At 34.5% G+C, this 18,783-nt stretch overlaps 2 protein-coding genes across 3 annotated transcripts; one reads left to right on the top strand and one right to left on the bottom strand.

Moving 5' to 3' along the window:
• Positions 1 to 3,168: 3,168 nt before the first annotated feature.
• On the top strand, positions 3,169 to 7,190 carry PAB6 (poly(A) binding protein 6). Of its 2 annotated transcripts, none has more exons than XM_088218185.1 (8): positions 3,169 to 3,553; positions 4,344 to 4,653; positions 5,027 to 5,274; positions 5,380 to 5,676; positions 5,770 to 6,068; positions 6,161 to 6,223; positions 6,544 to 6,642; positions 6,787 to 7,190. In XM_088218185.1, exons 1-8 carry the CDS (start codon positions 3,289 to 3,291, stop codon positions 6,952 to 6,954), a joined length of 1,749 nt encoding a protein of 582 aa, XP_088074311.1. In that variant the 5' UTR covers positions 3,169 to 3,288; the 3' UTR covers positions 6,955 to 7,190. The 2 variants fall into 2 exon arrangements, with proteins under 2 accessions (XP_088074311.1, XP_021902972.1); XM_022047280.2 differs by having other exon boundaries at positions 3,171 to 3,553; positions 5,027 to 5,286.
• A 7,227-nt stretch (positions 7,191 to 14,417) lies between these two features.
• On the bottom strand, positions 14,418 to 16,122 carry LOC110818306 (GDSL esterase/lipase APG-like). The gene is made up of 5 exons (XM_022047125.2): positions 15,743 to 16,122; positions 15,521 to 15,651; positions 15,183 to 15,416; positions 14,852 to 15,107; positions 14,418 to 14,765 (listed from the first exon to the last, which is right to left on the bottom strand). The coding sequence occupies exons 1-5, from the start codon at positions 15,981 to 15,983 to the stop codon at positions 14,572 to 14,574; spliced, it is 1,056 nt and encodes a 351-aa protein (XP_021902817.1). The 5' UTR covers positions 15,984 to 16,122; the 3' UTR covers positions 14,418 to 14,571.
• Positions 16,123 to 18,783: the final 2,661 nt, after the last annotated feature.

Raw genomic sequence — 18,783 nt, 5'->3', positions numbered from 1 at the left:
CTTAGTCAACATCATCAAATCACACACAAACAAGCAACCAGTAATTCATGCCAAACAAGACAACATACAACATCGGGTTCTCAGTCATTCAACCCATAATCAATAAAACAGTGACATATGCACACGAAGCTATGAAATGAAAATATCAGACCTCATACTGCATTTAAAACTGTAAAATAGGCCAAACAACAGCTGACCGACAAACACACCAGACTCGGACTCCATTAGCGACCTTAAACAATTTCACACATCTATTGATTCATGAAATACCGTTTTATCATTTATTGAACTTTAATACCGTGATAGGAAATATGGTGAGAGGTGCTTACTTATTTCGGGGTCCGAATACGGCTCTACAGTGAGCCTACAGGCTGTCCCTAATTTTTCCTGAATTCTTCCCGGGGAACTGAAACGCACTACTGGTACCTGCACGTGTCCTAAAAAATCTCAAATTAGACTGGCGGCGTTTCGCCTCAGGTTGGCCGTTTTCGGCCGAATTCGGCCACACTTGCATCGGTCCCTACGATAAAACAACCCTAGGGCCCTCGGGGGGCCAAAAAATTACGAAAAACCGAGGCTTACCGGCGGCGGTGCTCTCGGGTGCGGCGGCTCTCCGGCGAGGTTCGTGTTTTGGTGATTTGGCTCCGATCAACCTGTAGAGAAAAGAATGGTGATCACGGTGATATAAAAATTGTATCAAACAGAGGCCGGGAAGGGCCTCATCGGAGGCAAAAACCGAGGAGGGGCGCGGCGGCGCAGCTGGGTTTCGGCCGTGTTTTCCGGCTATTTGGCCGGGATTTTGGCTCCGATTTGGCCACAGGGGAACTCAGCGTGGAAAAACGAGTCGGGGGTATGAAATTTACCTCGATCGGCGGTCGAAAAACTCCCCGGTGCGGCGGCGGGTGGCGGCGGCCGGCTCCTCCAGCGTCTGGTTCGTCTTCTCCGGCGAGGGCAGGCGGCTAAGGTTTTTGTGGTCAGGTGTGAGAGTTTTATTTATACCCTTTTGCCTTTTGATCACAACCGTCCATTTTGATTAAATCTGGGTCGTCCGTTCTTGATTGAATCTGGACCGTCCGTGCGCGTGCATCTGGGCCGTCCGTGCGCACGCTTGATCTGGGTCGTCCGTGCCCGCGGGGACGCATCTGGGCCGTCCGATCGCGCGCACGCGGATCGCCCACATGGCCCGTTCCCGGGTCGACGTGGTCTTGCCACGCGGCAGGTCCTGGTTGGCCAGGGCTGCTGACTGGGCCGCTGACGTGGCTACTGACGTGGCGCTAATGGGGCACAATTTTTTTAAATTGCGTTTTGACCCCCAGTTTCTGATTTTCTTTTCAAAAATACCCCCAGAATCCTAATTTCCACCCATTTTTTCCAAAATCAATTTCAATTAAATCCAAAAAATATTTTTACCCAATTTTACAATTATTGTTATTATTATTATTATTATTATTATTTTTAATTATAATTTAAACTAAATAAATAAAATAAATGAAAATAAAATTAATAAAAATAATAATAAAATTCAAAAATTATTGGGCGTTACAAAATACATATTACTTTTTTTAGTTAGATGCAATATTACTCATGCAAAACATTAAGTTTTTAATTTAATTATGAATTTTGATCAAAATTATAATTTAATTTTAAAATAATTTTTTGTTACAAAATAGCATCCAACTCTTTAATTCTTTTCAAAATACAAACTTTATCTGAATTTGAATAGAAAATATAGAATTGGGTTAAGTCGGGTTTGAAGAATAAAATTCAGTTTATGTTCCTGATCTCATGACTCTCTTTCTCCATCTTCTTCTCATCACTCAATTTCTCTCAAATGAAATGGTGGGAGTCAAAAGAAAAGAAAAGAAATAAATAACAACATACAAATTTTTCGGCAAGTGACCTTCCCGTCGGGGAAGGATGATTATTTAGCACAACGTTTGCAAGCCGGAGAAGATGTTGTTTTGATCGTTTAATGACAAGTCGGGGGAGAGAGAGGAGAGAAGCACAAAAGGTTGGTTATGCTCTATGCTAGGGAAGTGGTACTGGTCGATTTTTAGGTTGCTGATGGTTCGTTTTTGGTACTTTTGGCAAGACAATTTTGGTGAGGTGATCTCGAGTGGATGGGATCTATGGAGTAGGTGAAGATGAAGAAATTCATATCCAAATTGCTCTGTTCAACATTCTTTCAGTATTTTAAGATCAAATATGAGATAAGTTGAGTGGCAGGAGAGAGCAAAGACATAAAAATGGAGACCAGGTACAAAGACTTTGACTTTTTTTTATAGAAAGTTTAAATTTTATCAAAAAATTTAAAAATAAATTAATAATGTGTCCAAAAGTTTATAATTAATTGATAATTTTTTTTTTAATTTTTAGAAATTTATAATTATTAACATTAATTTTTTAATTAATAGAATAATGTTTTAATTGTTTAAGATTAAGTACGAATGAAACTTTTTAAAGTAATTTCTGTAATCAAGAGATTTTTTACTAATTGTTTGGAGTTTTATAATTTTAAGAAACTAATAAAACTTTAGAAAACATAAAAATTTTATAAATAAAAATAATCATATGGTGGTTGATCAATTTATTATATAGTAGTATATATCAGAGTCATTTAAAAAAAATTAATAAACAAATTATATTATAATTATTTTCAATTTATAATTTTATTTTAGTTCTTAATATTATTTGACTAGATTTAATTATAAATACAATTTAAATGTTAAAAGAAAAATACAATTTATTACTAAGTTTTTTAGATACAAAAAATTTTGTATCTAAAAAACTTAGTAATAAATTGTATTTTTCTTTTAACCTAATTACAAAATTACTTATTATTTTTACGCTATGGTAGGTCCATATTTTATAAGTTAAATACAGCTGACGCTTGCAAAATCCAGGTGTAAGCAAAGTCCTTCCTATTACATGCATGTCCAAGTCAGCGCGAGTATACCCTACGCGCACTCGCACTCAAACACAATGAAAAGGCCAAAACGACATCGTCTTTGTCATTTAAAATGCGCGCCAAATTTTAATCGAAAACGTGGCGAGCAGAAAAAGCGAGTAAGATATTTAGCTACTCAAAGAAGGTGATACCTCCCTGCAAAAGCCCACTCCCTCTCTGCAAATTAATTTTAACGTACAGCACAGACCCACCACCTCGCCGTTATAACAAACCGAAGAAGAAGAAAAATGAAAATTGTAAACTGCTTTCTTCCATCTCCCTTGTCTCTCTAAATCCTCCACCTCCTCTGGGTTTGGTTTTTGAGTTTCCAGACCAAGAAAATGGCGGCACTACAGCCGCAACATTCATTGCAAGAGAAGCAACAAGTAATCCCACCCGTGCTTCTACCTGCACCGGTGGGCTGCAATCCTCTTTACCAGAGAGCTTCGCTCTATGTGGGTGATCTGGACCCTAATGTCACCGAAATTGATCTCTGGCATAAGTTCTCCTCCACGGTACCCGTCGCTTCAGTTCGTATCTGCCGTTGCGCTGTCACGGGTCGATCTCTCCGATATGGTTATGTCAACTTCAACTCCTACTCTCATGGTAATGGTGTAGCAGAGTTAACAGACCTACTCTGTTTTTTGATATACCTCTATACGTTTATTTGTCTAGGGTGTTCGGCGTTTCTGAGCTTGTTTTCTTTTTTCTTGGTGGTCTTACTTCTTGATGTGTAACTAAACCGGTGTTCTTTCAATCTGTGTTTTTTCGTCCTTAATCATGAGAATTTAAGGCAGGAAGCTAGATTTTGAGTGCGAACAGATATAAAACATATGCATTTTCATTAAGTTGTATAAAGGGTTAATGTACATGTGTCGATATATATAACCCAAATGTACATACCCCAAATGGCTTTGTGGTCATGCTTTGGGAAATTCAGTCTCTGTTATTTCTCTCTCTTCTCTCTTCGCAAATTTCTAGGGCTTTCTTTATCGCAAAGACTATCGTTTTGATTTCTTTATCTCTAGATAATCCTTCGAATTCTTTGGCTGCTTTTATTTCTCCGCTTAATGTATTCTTTTCATGTCAGTTTAACATTTTTTCAGTGGTAAGAAAATGAAGGGAAAATGGATTTTACCCTTGAAGGGTAATTCTTTCTCTTCTTTCTTCTCATCAGTTTGTACTGATCTTTTTATTTATTTATTTCCTTTATAAATAGAAGCAAATTGACCATAGTGGATGAGACTTTTTCAATTCTTTTGTGGTTAAACATAGCAGGTGAATGGCGTAAAGAGATACTTACATTAGTTTTTATACTGGTGGGAATGAATTTTAGTCAGCTCGACCTGTCATTTATATATAATTTGTAACTTAGTTTTTGCTAGTTTTTGCTCAGCATGCAAAGCTCTGGCTTTTCTAAACCACACGGAGTTGAAGGGAAAACCCATAAGGATAATGTGGTCTCAAAGGGATCCTTCCCAAAGAAAGAGTGGTGTCGCCAATCTGTTTGTGAAAAACCTTGATCCTTCAATCAATAGTGCTAACTTGCAGGATATCTTCTGCCCCTATGGGAATATAATTTCATGCAAGGTACCCCAAGAAAAGGGGAAAGGTAAAGGCTATGGATTTGTCCAGTTTGATTCTGAGGACTCGGCTTTGACTGCTCAAACAGCTCTCCATGATACAATTGTTGAAGGGAAGAAGATGTGAGTCGTCTGTCTCTTCTGTTCGTTTTCTAACCCTTCTTTAACCTCTCCCATGCTGTTTGGACTATCCATCAGTTCATTTTATATTTGTGGTTGTGAACTTCTTCCAGTAATATCTTCACTTTGAAATGTTAATATAGGAGTTTCTTCTTACACTCCTTTCAATGGATCAATATTTGATCTTGTTTCATTTGTTTATGTTAATATGTTAAAATTAGATTAGGTCTTTTTCTACGTCTTAAGTTTCATTATTACTGGTTTCTTCAATTGTTTATTAATTTACATGAAAAAACATGATATAAGTCAAGACATATGGCTATTTATTACCACTGTTCCTATAATAACTTACTCATTTAGCCCATTTGCTCCTCAGATACGTGTCTAAATTTGTCAAGAAGAGTGACAGGACTGTTTTTTGTGGAGAACCACCATTCACCAACCTTTATGTGAAAAACGTTGGGGACGATGTAACAGATGATCTCCTTGCAAAAACATTTTCTGCACATGGGGCAGTTCAAAATGCTATGATCATGAAGGATAGCCATGGAAGATCCAGAGGGTTTGGGTTTGTGAGCTTTAAGTCACCAGATGAGGCAAAGAAGGCTGTTGAAGCCATGAACGGTATAGAGCTTGGTAAACATCTTTCATGCTCATCTCTGTTTTCCTAACTACAAAAGATTATTCTGGTTTTGGTCTATTTAATAAAAACAAATGAGTGAAAATTAGGGTCAAAGATTTTATTTGTGGGAAGGGCTCAAAAGAAATCTGAGAGGACTGAGATCCTAAAACAAAAATACAAGGAGATGGTTGGCAGCCGTTTGAAGAAGTTGGAGACCTCAAAACTGTACGTGAGTAACCTGAGTGAATCCGTGGATGAAGAAAGATTGAGAGAACTCTTTGGATGCTATGGAATGGTAAAATCTGCAAAAATTATGCGCTGTGAAAGTGGGAGGAGTAAGAAATTTGCTTTTGTGTGTTTCTCTAGTCCTGAGGAAGCAAAAGAGGCTTTGGATAAGCTTAATGGTAGGATGAGTTTTTTTGCTCTGGCTCTTTTCTGTGTATTTGACTTAATTTATTTCTTTGGTAAGGAATCTTTTTTTGTTGTTGTTTCTGCAGGGGCTTTCTTTGAAGGGAAGATACTGCATGTAGGAATGGCACAGCGAAAAGAAGATAGAATCAAGAAATATCAGAACACTTATGCCTCCCAGCCCATGCAGTATTCTTCATACCCTCTAAGCCCTGATGAGATCACTAATCAGCTCCACCCATTTTACTTCAGTTACTCTCCTTACTCTCCTGTGTTCCATATCCCGCGGCAGCCCTTCCCCTTGCTGCACAACCAAATTGTTCATCAAAGTTCTGGTGCAAATGCAGGTGTTAGATATATGCCAATTTACCAAACTTCTGGTTCATACGTAAGGATTTCAACAATCTTTCTTCAACTAGCTTCTTGCCATCAGATTAACCCATTTCTGCTATTTATGTTTTCATTACTCTGAAATCACAGGTTCTAGGAGAACAAAACTTGTCCAACACTGGAAATGCTTGGAATAGGGTCTACAGACAATATGTAATCTCTGCCTTCCTTGCATTAAGTAAATAAGATTTTCTTGATTCGTTGTCAACTTTGTTTGTTTGAATCAATTACAGATGACATCTGATTCTACAAAATATGTGATGCTGACTGTTACTTTACTAATAGATGGCACTTTGTTGTCACTTCCTCATAGCAAGCCTACCACAATCAGTCACTTCTGTTTTTGTCTTTTAAGTAGACAGAATGGTTTTTTTTATTGGATTGTTTGTTCCCCTTGTGTCCCTTACTAGGCTTGATTTGCTAACTCCAGTTTTTCTACTTGTAATATGTATTGTGGAACTCCCGAGTTTCAGAATTTTGCTAAGGAGAACATAAGAAATACACCTAATGAAACTTCCCTTGCAAGAGAGGCAGCCATAGGAAATCTTGGCCCCTTTACTAGGAATCTTCAGGTTTGTGATTTCTTTACAAGTATATTTGCAGGTATCAATTTGCAAGAATGAAATTTTTTATTATCTCTCGATATGCCTCTATAGCTATGAATCTGTCCTGTCTTTCTTGTCATGTTGTTCATTAATTTGTGATTCTCTCTCTAGACTGGGTATGTAGCAAAGGGCAGCGGTACTTTGTTGGATGTGAATTCACCAAATTCCAAGACTGCAAAAGGTGAACAGACAGTTGAAGGGCAGAAAAAAGCGAAGGCAGCAATTAGTTTGGAGCCTGGTGTTACTTTTCCAAAATCTGGGCTTTGCTTGAGATACTGACTCTTTGTTGTTTTCTTCACCAGTCACCAGCTTTTGTTAAGACTGAATAGTTTTTTGTACAGCTTTTAGATTTTGACAGTCAGTTTTCTCATTTACATTTTAAACCAAAAGTACAGCTGTATTGTGTGGATCAAGAAGTTTGGTTCATGGTCCATGGCCTTTTGAAATCCTAGAAAGCTTGTTTAAAGGGAATTGCAATTATTCAAGGTGCAATAGTAGATAGAAATTTCCAATTTCTTCTTTCTTGTGAGTTAGATATTATTAACTAGATCACATTTAGTACTTGACAATTCCGTTGTTATCCTTTGTTCAGCATACATTTTTGTCCACTGTTTTGTCATTCTTCCAGTTAATGCTTCAGCTGTTAGTAGCACAGCTGTATTGTGTGAATCAAAAAGTTTGGTTCATGGTCTCTGTCCTTTTGAAATCCGAGAAAGCTTGTTTCAAGGGAATTGCGACTTCTCAAGGTGCACTATTGGATAGAAATTTCCAGTTTCCTCTTTCCTGAGTTTGGCTATTATTAACTAGATCCCACTTAGTGCTTGACAATTGCATTATCATCCTTTGTTCAGCATCTGTTTTGCCCACTGTTTTGTTGATTTTCCAGCGAATACTTTTCTGTTAGTAGTTTGTCGTAGTTGAACAAGTGGCTTGTGGTAACTTGTATACTTTTGTGGAATTGTTAAGGTTGCAAGTGAAGGATCATTTATGTTTTAGGCTATTTTTCTATTGTCATAGACCGTTTAGCAAGTTTTATGCTCTTCATGTACTTAAGCTTTTAAGTAAATGAGAAATCAGTATCTTTTTGCACCAATTTGTCCTTTCTCTTCTTTGTTAAATACCGACAAATGATATAAGAGTTTATCGCTCTTGGAAGATTGAGAGAAAGGTTTATTTGCTGCAAAAGTGCACCAAAAATCATAATACGGCACTAATCATGCCCTGTTTCCACATGCTTTGTCTCATGATCTGTCTCTACCCTAGTTTCTCCATGCAGCCACCTCCTGCACCAACCACCAGCTGCATAGTCTCCAGCTGCTATTTCAATGGACCTTAATTGCCGGAAAATAAAATGATGTCGGAGGTAAAATCTCAAAATACTGAAAGATATTCTCATATGAAAAGTTTCACATGTGAATCAGCCAATTCAAATTGACTATTAATTTACAATAAAAAAAAAAACTATTTAAGCTGATCTCATCTAATTTGAACCATCCTAAAGGAAAAAAAGGGAAGCTTCCTACTTCTATCTCAGAAAATGTGCTACATGTTCCTAAATTATGTGTTAATTTTGTGTCAATAAGTAAATTTATTAAAAGGCTTGAAATGCAAAATAACATTTCATTCTTTTCACCGTGATTTTCATGATTAGAATTTGAAAAAAATTATTAGACATGTTGAGAGTAGACACAGAATCTACTACTTAGATGTAGTCGAGAGAACTTTCTCAGCCATTACCACTGATCCCATACATAAAATTTGGCTCCATCATAAGAGATTTATGCAACCATCATTCTCCATTTTAAAAATTATGTTTCCTTTATTGTTTTTACAAATTTAGAATATGAAAATTTACATTGCGATATATATGAATTCATAAAACTAAAACATAAACAGATAATATTTTTTTTTACTAATAAGAGAAGTTTAGTTTCATTTTTACTAATTCACAGTAATATTTGGGGAGTATCTCACACACCTAATATTTCTAGAACCTGATGGTGTATGTTATTTATTGATGATTGCATTAGTGTCATCTGGTTGTTTTTATTTAAGACCAAATATAATGTTAAGACATATCATACTCTACTTTTTGTAATATAATAAAAACCTAATTTGGAACATCCATGAAAAAATTATGTACTGATAATACCAAAGATTTTTTCAATCGCACACTTTCATCATTTTTTTTTTATAAAAAAAGAATCTTTATAAATCATCATGGGTGCGAATTCTACAACAGAATAAAAAAGTAGAAAGCAAGAATAGTTAATTTTTAACCACTACCACAGCTTTTCTTTTTTTAAAAACCGTCCTAGAACAATATTAGGATAAAACCATATTTACTGTCACTTATATTATTAATCGCCTAGCCACAACTATTCTTGATTTTAAAAGTTCTCTTAAAATACTTCAACAGATTTATCCAACAGTAAGTGTCACAAACTATTTGGTCTTTCAGATATTGAATGTGTTGTCTTCATTCATATTTATTCCCATTAAAGAAGGAATTTGATTTTTTGACCTTGAAATATGTATTTATGAGGTAATTCTTTACTCAAAAAGAGTACAAGTGTTACCATTTCTCCATCCAAAATTCTGTGCATGTGGACGTCACATTTATTGAATAAAAATCTTACTTTTACCAATCTTATTTTAAGAGAAAGCCTATATTAGAAGATAAGAATACAAAATTTTCAACAAAACTTTAACCTACTACCATTTCCACATACTTCAAAGCCATCACCTCAAGAAAATGTTTAAAACTCACTAAAAAATTCCACTGCACAAAAGAATGCTCATACTCTACTCTAAAATTCATCACCATAAGAAAATTTTCAAAATCCATCATATCAAAAATCATACTAGACCGTACAATTTCACAAGCAAATACAAGGAAAAAATGCCGAGTAGTGAGGCAAACCCGGTCCAAGAATCTAACTTTGAATCTGAAACTGAGATAAGTTCCAAAAAACTTGTATAGTACTTTGATAGTGACATACCTATTGTACTTTGCAAATGTACAAGAGAATCACGAACACTCTTTATAACCTATTTTACAATTGTATCATTTGATAAATGTTCATTGACCCATAAAAACTTTCTCATAAGTTTAAGTAATGAGTTTAGTTCTAAAATAATATATGAAGTATTGTCTTGTAAAAAATAGAAAAATACTATGAATATGGAAATGTAAAGACTTGAAAAGATTTAGACTTGGAAGTGGTAAATCTACCCAGAAGCAAAAAAATCAAAGGGATGCAAATGAGTCTTCTCAATTAAATATAAAATAGATGCGACAATCAAGAAGTATAAAGCGAGATTGGTGGTAAAAGATTATACTCAGACGTATGGCATAAGCTATCAGAGATATTTTTACAGTAGCCAAGATAAACACTATATGAATCTTATTATCATCAACTGTCCATTTTGATTGGCAATTAGAACAGTTTAATATAAAAAATATATTCTATATGGAGATCTAGAAGAAAAAAATTATATGGATATCCTACCAAGCTTTAACAGTGAAGCATGAGCAAATAAGGTATGTAAATTAAAAAGGTGCTATATGAATTTAAATAATCATCAAGAGTATGGTTTGCCAGGTTCACAAATGTGAAAATAGATTTAAGATTTAAACATACTCAAGAAGATCACACTTTGTCCATCATACTCTAAAAAAATGGGGAGTTAATATTCTTAGTACACGTTGATATCACTATTATAACAGAAAGCGATGAGAATAAGTAACTAATAATAAAATAGTGTTTGGTAAAAGAATTCGAAATCAAGAAACTAAGCAAGCTTAAATATTTTTTGAGAATTGTTATCTGCTTTAAATATGAAAATTTATTTCTCAACAAAAATACATTCATGATCTATTAAAAGATAATGACAAAAACTTATTATGGTCATGTTAGTTGGGACTTTGTCGACTATGTGCTCTCAAATTGTCTTCATTTGAAGTAGATTATGAAACTATTCAAATTGAACGGATCACACACTAACACTTTATGAGTCTTTCAGTCCCTCTGACCTGACTTTTCATGTCGAGATGAAAATAGAGCGGGATTACCGTTGAGAATTCGAGATTCCAATTCAAGCTGTCGAAACAACTGCTGCTTATTCAGGTACTGGTACTGGCTAATGCTTTTCTCTCTCCTATCGAAGATTCTCGAAACTCTCAATCAGACTATGTGCTAGAGAGGATTAGGTTTGGATGGAAGTGGAGGAGTTGGATGCGTTGGTGTATATCCATTACCTCTTTTGCTATTTTAGTTAATAGTGGCCCACCATCTTCTTTCTTTAAGGCTTCCAGGGACTCCATCAGGGTGATCCTTTATCTCATCTTCTATTTATCGTTGTTATGGAAGCCTGCATTGTTCAGCGGAGAGGGCAAAGGAGTTGGATCTGCTGATGGGTGTTGGGGTGGGAAGAGGTGAAAGAAAAATTGAGATATCACATCTTTTCTTCGCTGATGATACTCTCATTTTTTGTCAACCGGATGAGAAAATATTGTCGAACTTAAGATGTGTTCTTCTTTGTTTGCAAGCTGTGTTGGGTCTCAACATTAATTTGTAAAAATATTAGCTGGTGAGAATTGGTGATAAGAGAGACGAGGAGTTTTTAGAGAGGGTGTTGGGTTGCAAGACAACAAAGTTACTAATTAAATACCTAGGTATATTGGTTGGTGCTAAGTACAAAGATAGTCGAACGTGGGACCAGTGATCAAGCTATTTAAGAGAAGACTTGTCGGTTGGAAGATAAATTTGTTATCTAAGAAAGACAGGCTAACTCTTATAGGAAGTACATTAACCAATCTCCCCATTTATTTTATGTCTACACTTACGATGCCAGTGAAAATTGCTAAAAGATTGGAAACTATATAATGTAAATTTTTGTAGAGTGATGATGATGGGAAAAGAAGATATCATTTAGTGAAGTGGGAGGATGTGAAGTTAAATAGTAAGCAAGGGGGCTTGGGTTTAAGATCGTTGACTGATTTGAATATGGCTTTGCAGGATAAATGGTTATGGAGATTTATGAGAGAAGACAATAAATTATGGAAGAGCGTGATTGAGGCCAGGTGGGGGGAACAAGAATGAGGAGGGGGGTAGGAAACACGGGATGAGACTGCATGTGTTGGGTCTTTGGAGGAGGATTTAGATGGAGCTACACAAGATTCAAGACTGATTACTTGGAGGTTGATAGGGGCAATTAGGTAAGGTTTTGGGTGGACGAGCGGATGAATGGCAGATGCTTCAAAAGACAGTTCCTGAAAATCTATGCAATTGCACAATCCAAGAATATGCTGATTGAAAATGCCTATAAAGAAAATAATGGCAATAGAGAATGGTACGTGAATGTAAACAAGAGTCTTAATAATTGGGAAGTTGAAGAATATGAAACTTTACTTCAACTTCTTGTCATTGTTCATGTTACTACTAATAGTGACCGAATTTTGTGGAAACTGAATAAAAATGGAGCTTCACTGTTAGGTCCTACTACAATTACTTGTTGAGAAAAGAGCAGGAAAAGGCCTCTAGTTTTCCTGTGCATCAGATTTAGAGAATTAATGCACCTCCTAGAGTTGCTTTCTTTTCTTTGGAGACGTGTTGCAAAAGCATTCTCACAATTGATAAGCTAATGGTCAGAGGAAAAATTATGTTTAGTGGATGTTATTGGTGCAAGAAAGCTGTGTAATCTTGTAACCATATTCTTCTTTGGTGCACAATGGTGTATGAACTATGGACGATGATTTACAGGTTGTTAGGAATTAATTGGATTATTGCAGGGTCGGTGAGGGATGAGATTTAGGTTTGGGAAAGTCTTTGTAAAACTTATTCCGTTTATTATTATGCGGGTTATTTGGAAAGAAAGAAACAATAGAATTTTTGAGGGTAATGAAAATGAGATTACTAAAATCAAGGATAGGTGGTTTTACTTTTTTGAGACCTTATTGTTGGGACATGATATTTATAGGATAGAAAATTTTGGAAATATTATACATATATTCATTACACTATAAATTTTGCACATGAGTGGTATTCCTTTGGTATGTCTGTTAATAATACTTTTGCATATTTTTTATGCTAAAAAAGATGACACTGACAAGGTAGCGTGCGAACTAGTTAGCAAACCTATTGATCATAATAAGAGATTAAAAATGACAAAAGAAGATACGCAAATAGACAAGGAAATATATCATACATTAATCAGGAGGTTGATTTTCCTATCTTATACGATATCGAACACCACTTATGTAATAAGTGTTATAAAGTAATTCATGCATAATCTGAAAGAAGTACAACTATAATCAACCTATAAAATACTACAATATTTAAAAAAAATCACCGGATGAAATGAATTGTGTTGAAAAATGATAAATTATTCATAAAAGTCTATATTAATGCAGAGTATACATGATCGGTATAGATATCTATCTACTACAGGCTATTGTACCTTTCTTGGTAGCAACCTAGCACCTAAAGAAGTAAGAAATAAAATGTAATTACGAAATTAAGTACAAAATCGGAGTTTTAGATAATGACAAGGGATACGTCAACCACTATTGATAAACATAATTTGGAATACCTTAGAATCAAGTGAAAATTTTTTATGCTTCTATACTTTGATAACAAGTCAGTAACAAGTATCACAAAATCTAATGCAACACGATTCGACCAAACACTTTGAGATTGATATATATTTTATTGAACAAAAATTTGATAGCGGCTTAATATAAATACCATATATGCCCATTAACTTTCAGCTTTCAGACGTGTTAAGTAAAGGCGTACACAATCCAACATTCCACGCTCTTGTTGGCAAGCTAAGAATGGACGACATCTATTCCTCAATACGAGAGAGAGAGAGAGTTAAAAAAGAAGTAAATTAAGGCATGAAAAAAAAATTAAAATGTTAAAGAATAAGTAAATTAAGATTTTAAAGAGGAAGTAAATTAGGGTATTAAAAAAAATAAATCAGAATGTTATAAAGGAAACAAATTAGGGAGTTGCAAAGAAAGCAAATGAAGTTAAATGTGTTTTATTTTCTCGGTACGGAGGTTCATCAAGAAGATGAAGGACTGTTCGTTTTCCAAGAAAAGTAGACCAAGGAAGTTTTAAAGAAGTTTGAGAGCAAAGAGGAAAAAACCAAGAAAGAAGATAGAAGCTGGAGTTTACAGAAGCGTAGTGGGGTATTTGCTAATACTCAACAGCTAAAAGACGAGATATCATGTTTACGACAAGCTAGCTTTCCAGATTCGGGCAAAGTCCTAGGAAGTTTCATTTCAGGACCGCTAAGATAATGGTAAGGTATATTCAAGGATTTCTTGAGTTTGACTCTAGGTTAAAAGGGGTGCAGCTGTTAACTTAGTTGTCACCTGTGGCAGTGATCTGGGTGACTCACCAGATGATATTAAGAGCATCTCAAGTTATGCATTTCACATTAGTTCTAGTTCATTTAGCTGGAACTCAAGGAAACAAAAAACAATTTCTCTACCCGCAGCTAAAGCAGAGTATATTACAGCTGCTGGAGCTCTGAATCGTGGGCATTTTAAAATCAAGTTATATGCTTTTGTAGAATTATTAATGTGGTAAGCAAAGAATCACTTCTGTTTTTAGGCCATTTTCATGATTTTGAATGTACTTATTCTCTTCCCTTCTTTGTTCAATACCAACAATCATACAGGAAAGAAGAAGTTGAATTTAAGAAATGAATATCCATGATCGAATAGCGGATAGAAAACAGATAGAAGTCTCGAGCATATTATCACTTAATCATGTAGATGGTAGTTTAAAAAGTAGTAATAGTACAAACACACTTGAGCTTTTCACAATAAAATGTGATTACAACAGTTTACGAAAGTAAAGTAAAGTCTATCCTCCAGTATTATCATATAAGGGAGAGACCTTGGAAGAGCAAAGAATCTGCAAGAACCTGATTGGCTGCCTCGGATGGATGAACACTGTCCCAGAATACATACTGAGTGGCGTTTGAACATGTTCCGGGTGTCTTCGGATTGCACAAAAATGAGGTTGTCTCTACAGTCCCTGTTCCACAACATCCTCTCCTTGCTTCCACAAAACCTGCCAAAACATTATGGTAAGAGTTAAGATTAGTTGTTTATCATGTATAGTTAAGAGCAAAAAGAGTGGAGTGGTTGACTAATTACCGAATTTTGAAGGAGATTGGATGACATCGAAAAGTGGCTTGTAGATATCGAAAACCACAATTTTAAGACCAGATAGTTGCTTCTGCAAGCTTGCTACAGCAGATGTGATTTTCTTGTTAAATTGCTGAGCATTCGAATTGATATTTGAAACACATCCCTTTTGTTGGAATCCAAACAAGGTGATTGCTGCAGGAAGGCAACCTAATGGTGGAAGTGAAGTAACCCCAATTCTTCTAGCGCCACAACCGTACAAATCCTATTGGTAAAAGCATCATTTTAGACCAACTACATTCAGTGGTTGACTATAATTAAACAATGGCAACTAAATTACCTTCACAAAGCTTGTGAATACATTAACAAGATAAGACCCATATTGATCTGGAGTATAAACTTTGTTGAGTAGAGGATTAACATAATAATTCTGCAGAAAATCACTGCTGCCTGCACTCAATAGATACAGTGCACCATTGATGATAGATGTTGCTTTCTGGTTACCGGCTACTTGTGCTAGCTTAGTCTTGTAATCCTTGTAATACTGTAACTGCTGAGACAAGGGGATGGCATGCTGCAATTTAATACAACGTTTAAATTAGTATCATTAGAATGACAAGAACAACTAACACATATATACACATATCAGTATATGAGAAGGTAAACTAAAATTGTTACATTGAGGATTGCTGTTCTGTCATCATAACCAGATGCAGCAGAAGCGAAATTAGCTCCAATAAGAAGGTTGCTGCCGGAAGCTTGCGGGCTAAGGTAAGCTGGAGGGAAGGTCTTGAAGCCAAGAGTTTCAGCTGAGAAACAAGATATGGAATCAGATTAAGTTTGAATTGTAAGTAGTGTTAAATTTAACACACGGATATTCATGAGTAAAGTGATATCTACCAGTTATATCTGTGGCTAATTTTCCATTGCAGAACCTTCCTGTAGCTTCATGATTGACAAAGTCTCTTCCATAAGGAGGGTAATTAGCCTTGAAAAGAGTGGGGAGATAGTCATTGTTACCGACATCCACCGCAGAATCACCAAATGTTATGATTGCAGGAACAAGAGTAGCTGAGTCTTGTGCATATACATTGCTGTATGCAATTGCAAATAATGCTAAAACCAGGAATAATTTCTCCATAATCTCTCTTAACAAGTTAACCCTCTGCAGCTTGTTATGGCTTCAGATTCAACACTTTATAAAACAAAGGAAAAAAGTAGTGTTGGGAAGATGGAAGTTGAGATGGGTCATTAATGAAAAAGAGTAGGTAAGATAGCATTCAAGACATACAGCTTTACATATGTGTGTTTGTGTATATATATATATGTATATATGGTAAACAGATTTTTTTTAAGTGAATTGAATGGCCTGAAACAACTAGGAAGATGATCTGGTAGTTGGGATTGTAAATGCAGTGCGGCATTGGAAAATCATGAGTTGGAATCATGAGAGAGTTGCATGTGCAGAGTTTTGCAAAAAAGCCAGGTTAAGACATATGTAGTTATGGTCGGCCAAGTTGTTTGGGCGTGTTGTAAGAAGGAAATAGCCTACATCATCACTTTCCATGCATTAACTATACTCCCAACATCTACATTTTCATTCAATACAAAATATAGACATGTATAAAGTTATAATGTATAATCAAGAAGCTGGCTCGATTGCTTGTGGAGTTTGAATCTTGGATAAACCTACTACATATATGGAGAACTAATTAATGTTCTGAAAATCTTACAGCTTAATAAAGATGAGCTAATTTTGATCAGATTTTTTTTTTTGATCCTTTAAGTTTTAACCTTAAAACGCTAAATATTAAAAAAAAATTATTCTCTTACTTAAATTAAATTATTAATTTTAACGTAAATAGATATTTTAATATTTCATTAAAAAAATATATGATTGTCGAGTTTTATATGATGATTCAAATATCATACTACTAATAACTTGAGTTTGAATTTTTAAGAACCGATTTGTTTGAATACCAAAAATTATTGAGTTATTTGTATTTGGGTTCGAAGTACTATCAATTATATCAGAATATGTACTATCTCGATGATTAAAGAATTTGAAAAGATTATAGTACCTTAGTTTTTATTAATGATTTGAGCGTAGAAAATTATTGATAAATTAATTTTAAAATAATTAAAAAGATATAAGTTATGTAAATTTATCAAGAAAGAAAAAGTTTGGTTGGTTGGTAATTTGGCACTTTGTTTTAAATAATTGAATTTACTGTACCTTACATCCTCTTAGACTATGTTTTATAAGGTTTGTTCATGTTATTTAGCTCAAATTAAGACCATTTAACGGGCACAATCTTGATGTTGAATACCAGAATTTGGGATTAATTATAATTAACGTTATAATTAACCATAAAAACAAGTTTAGGATTATAATAAGTAAATTGAACTGAGAAAGACAAGTGTAATTATGCTACTTACTGTGATCAAGCTGGAGGGCAATACGTGTGTGCATAGATTTTCTATATATATATATATATGCATATATACAGGCACATCATTAAGTGTAATAAATGCCGTTGTTGCTGCAAATTAAAGCGGCAAGGGTTGGAGTAGACTAGTAATTGGCTGGTTGACGTATCTCAACCGTGAAGGAAAAATGTCAACAAGTCAATTATAATGCATTATTTACAACTCTAAATGTCACATGTTGTGTCTGTTGATGTTGAATTGTATGTAAGTCAAGTGCTTAATAAAGAGAGTCTTTTATCATAACAGTTTACCCAAGCCAATAATAAGTTATTAAAATTTTCTCTTATACAAGACTTCATTTATGAGGTTATTTAGATATTTATTTGATGATGGTTATTATAAATTATAATAAAAGTAAATGTTCATCCTTAAGAATCTTTATTTCTAATACTTAAGTAGTTTATAATAAAAAAAAGTTAAGGGATTAAACACCACCACTAAATAGGTAAGTGATTCGAGTGATTGTAATAGTTGAATAAAGATGAAAAATGTGTAACATTCAAATATATATATAATTAATAAAAGGTTAAAGAGAGCAAAAGGGAAGGTAAAAAAGTTCATAGAGAAAGTCTAGGGAGCATGAGGAAAGTTGAAGGGTGTTTTAAGTCAAAATACAATAATCAAACATAAAAGGATGCTTAAGGCATATTCTAATAAATTCATTAAAAAAACTATAAGTTGAAGATGACTAACAATGTTAAGTGTATAAAATTATATAAAATAAATATAGTAGACTCGTTAAAAGTAAGAGTTACTAATATTGAAAGTAAGAGTTATCCAACATAATACAAGCTAAAATTGTTGAATGTTAAGTGCATAAAGTGATAGAAATCAAATCAAATTAAATCTGAAAAATAATAAACAGACTTGCATTAAGTCAAAGAGCATGAACACGGAAGTGTATATGAATTCATAATAAAAGAGATCTTCGTGTCCTGTGGTAGATCTTTCAAATTAATACATGACTGTAAAATACTAATTTTCACTGCTGACGAGATAATAGAAAATAAACAAAACACACGTGTGATTTGAGGACCATAACCGCTTTTTATATTGTCTACTTTTGTTATTTCTCATTTTATTCGTCATAAATTGAGAAATTATAAATATAGTGTCTACACATATTTCAATTCCATACTTAAACCCAATGCATTAAGATCCATAACTGTTTAACTGTAATTGATCACTTTTAAACAGACACAATAAACTGATAGCCTATTACGCATACTAAGGCCCATATGAAGTCTACTTGTTGATAAAAAATCTAACAATCTTTCACTTGGACTTTATGTATTACCTTAACTTGTGCATTAAACAACTATAGGAGTACTTAAAACTTTATAATCAATGCCTAAATACATCATCAAATAATCTCGTTCATCGATCATAACTACATAGCATCAAAGCGATTTTCGCTACAACTATCGTAACTAAATCCATCAATGGTCATG

Source organism: Carica papaya, chromosome 4 (genome assembly GCF_054855325.1).
Source record: "Carica papaya isolate Zhongbai chromosome 4, ASM5485532v1, whole genome shotgun sequence".
In the NCBI taxonomy this organism is placed as follows: Eukaryota; Viridiplantae; Streptophyta; class Magnoliopsida; order Brassicales; family Caricaceae; genus Carica; species Carica papaya.
Note: the sequence above shows the minus strand (reverse complement) of the source record. Positions and strands in the feature narration are given on the sequence as shown.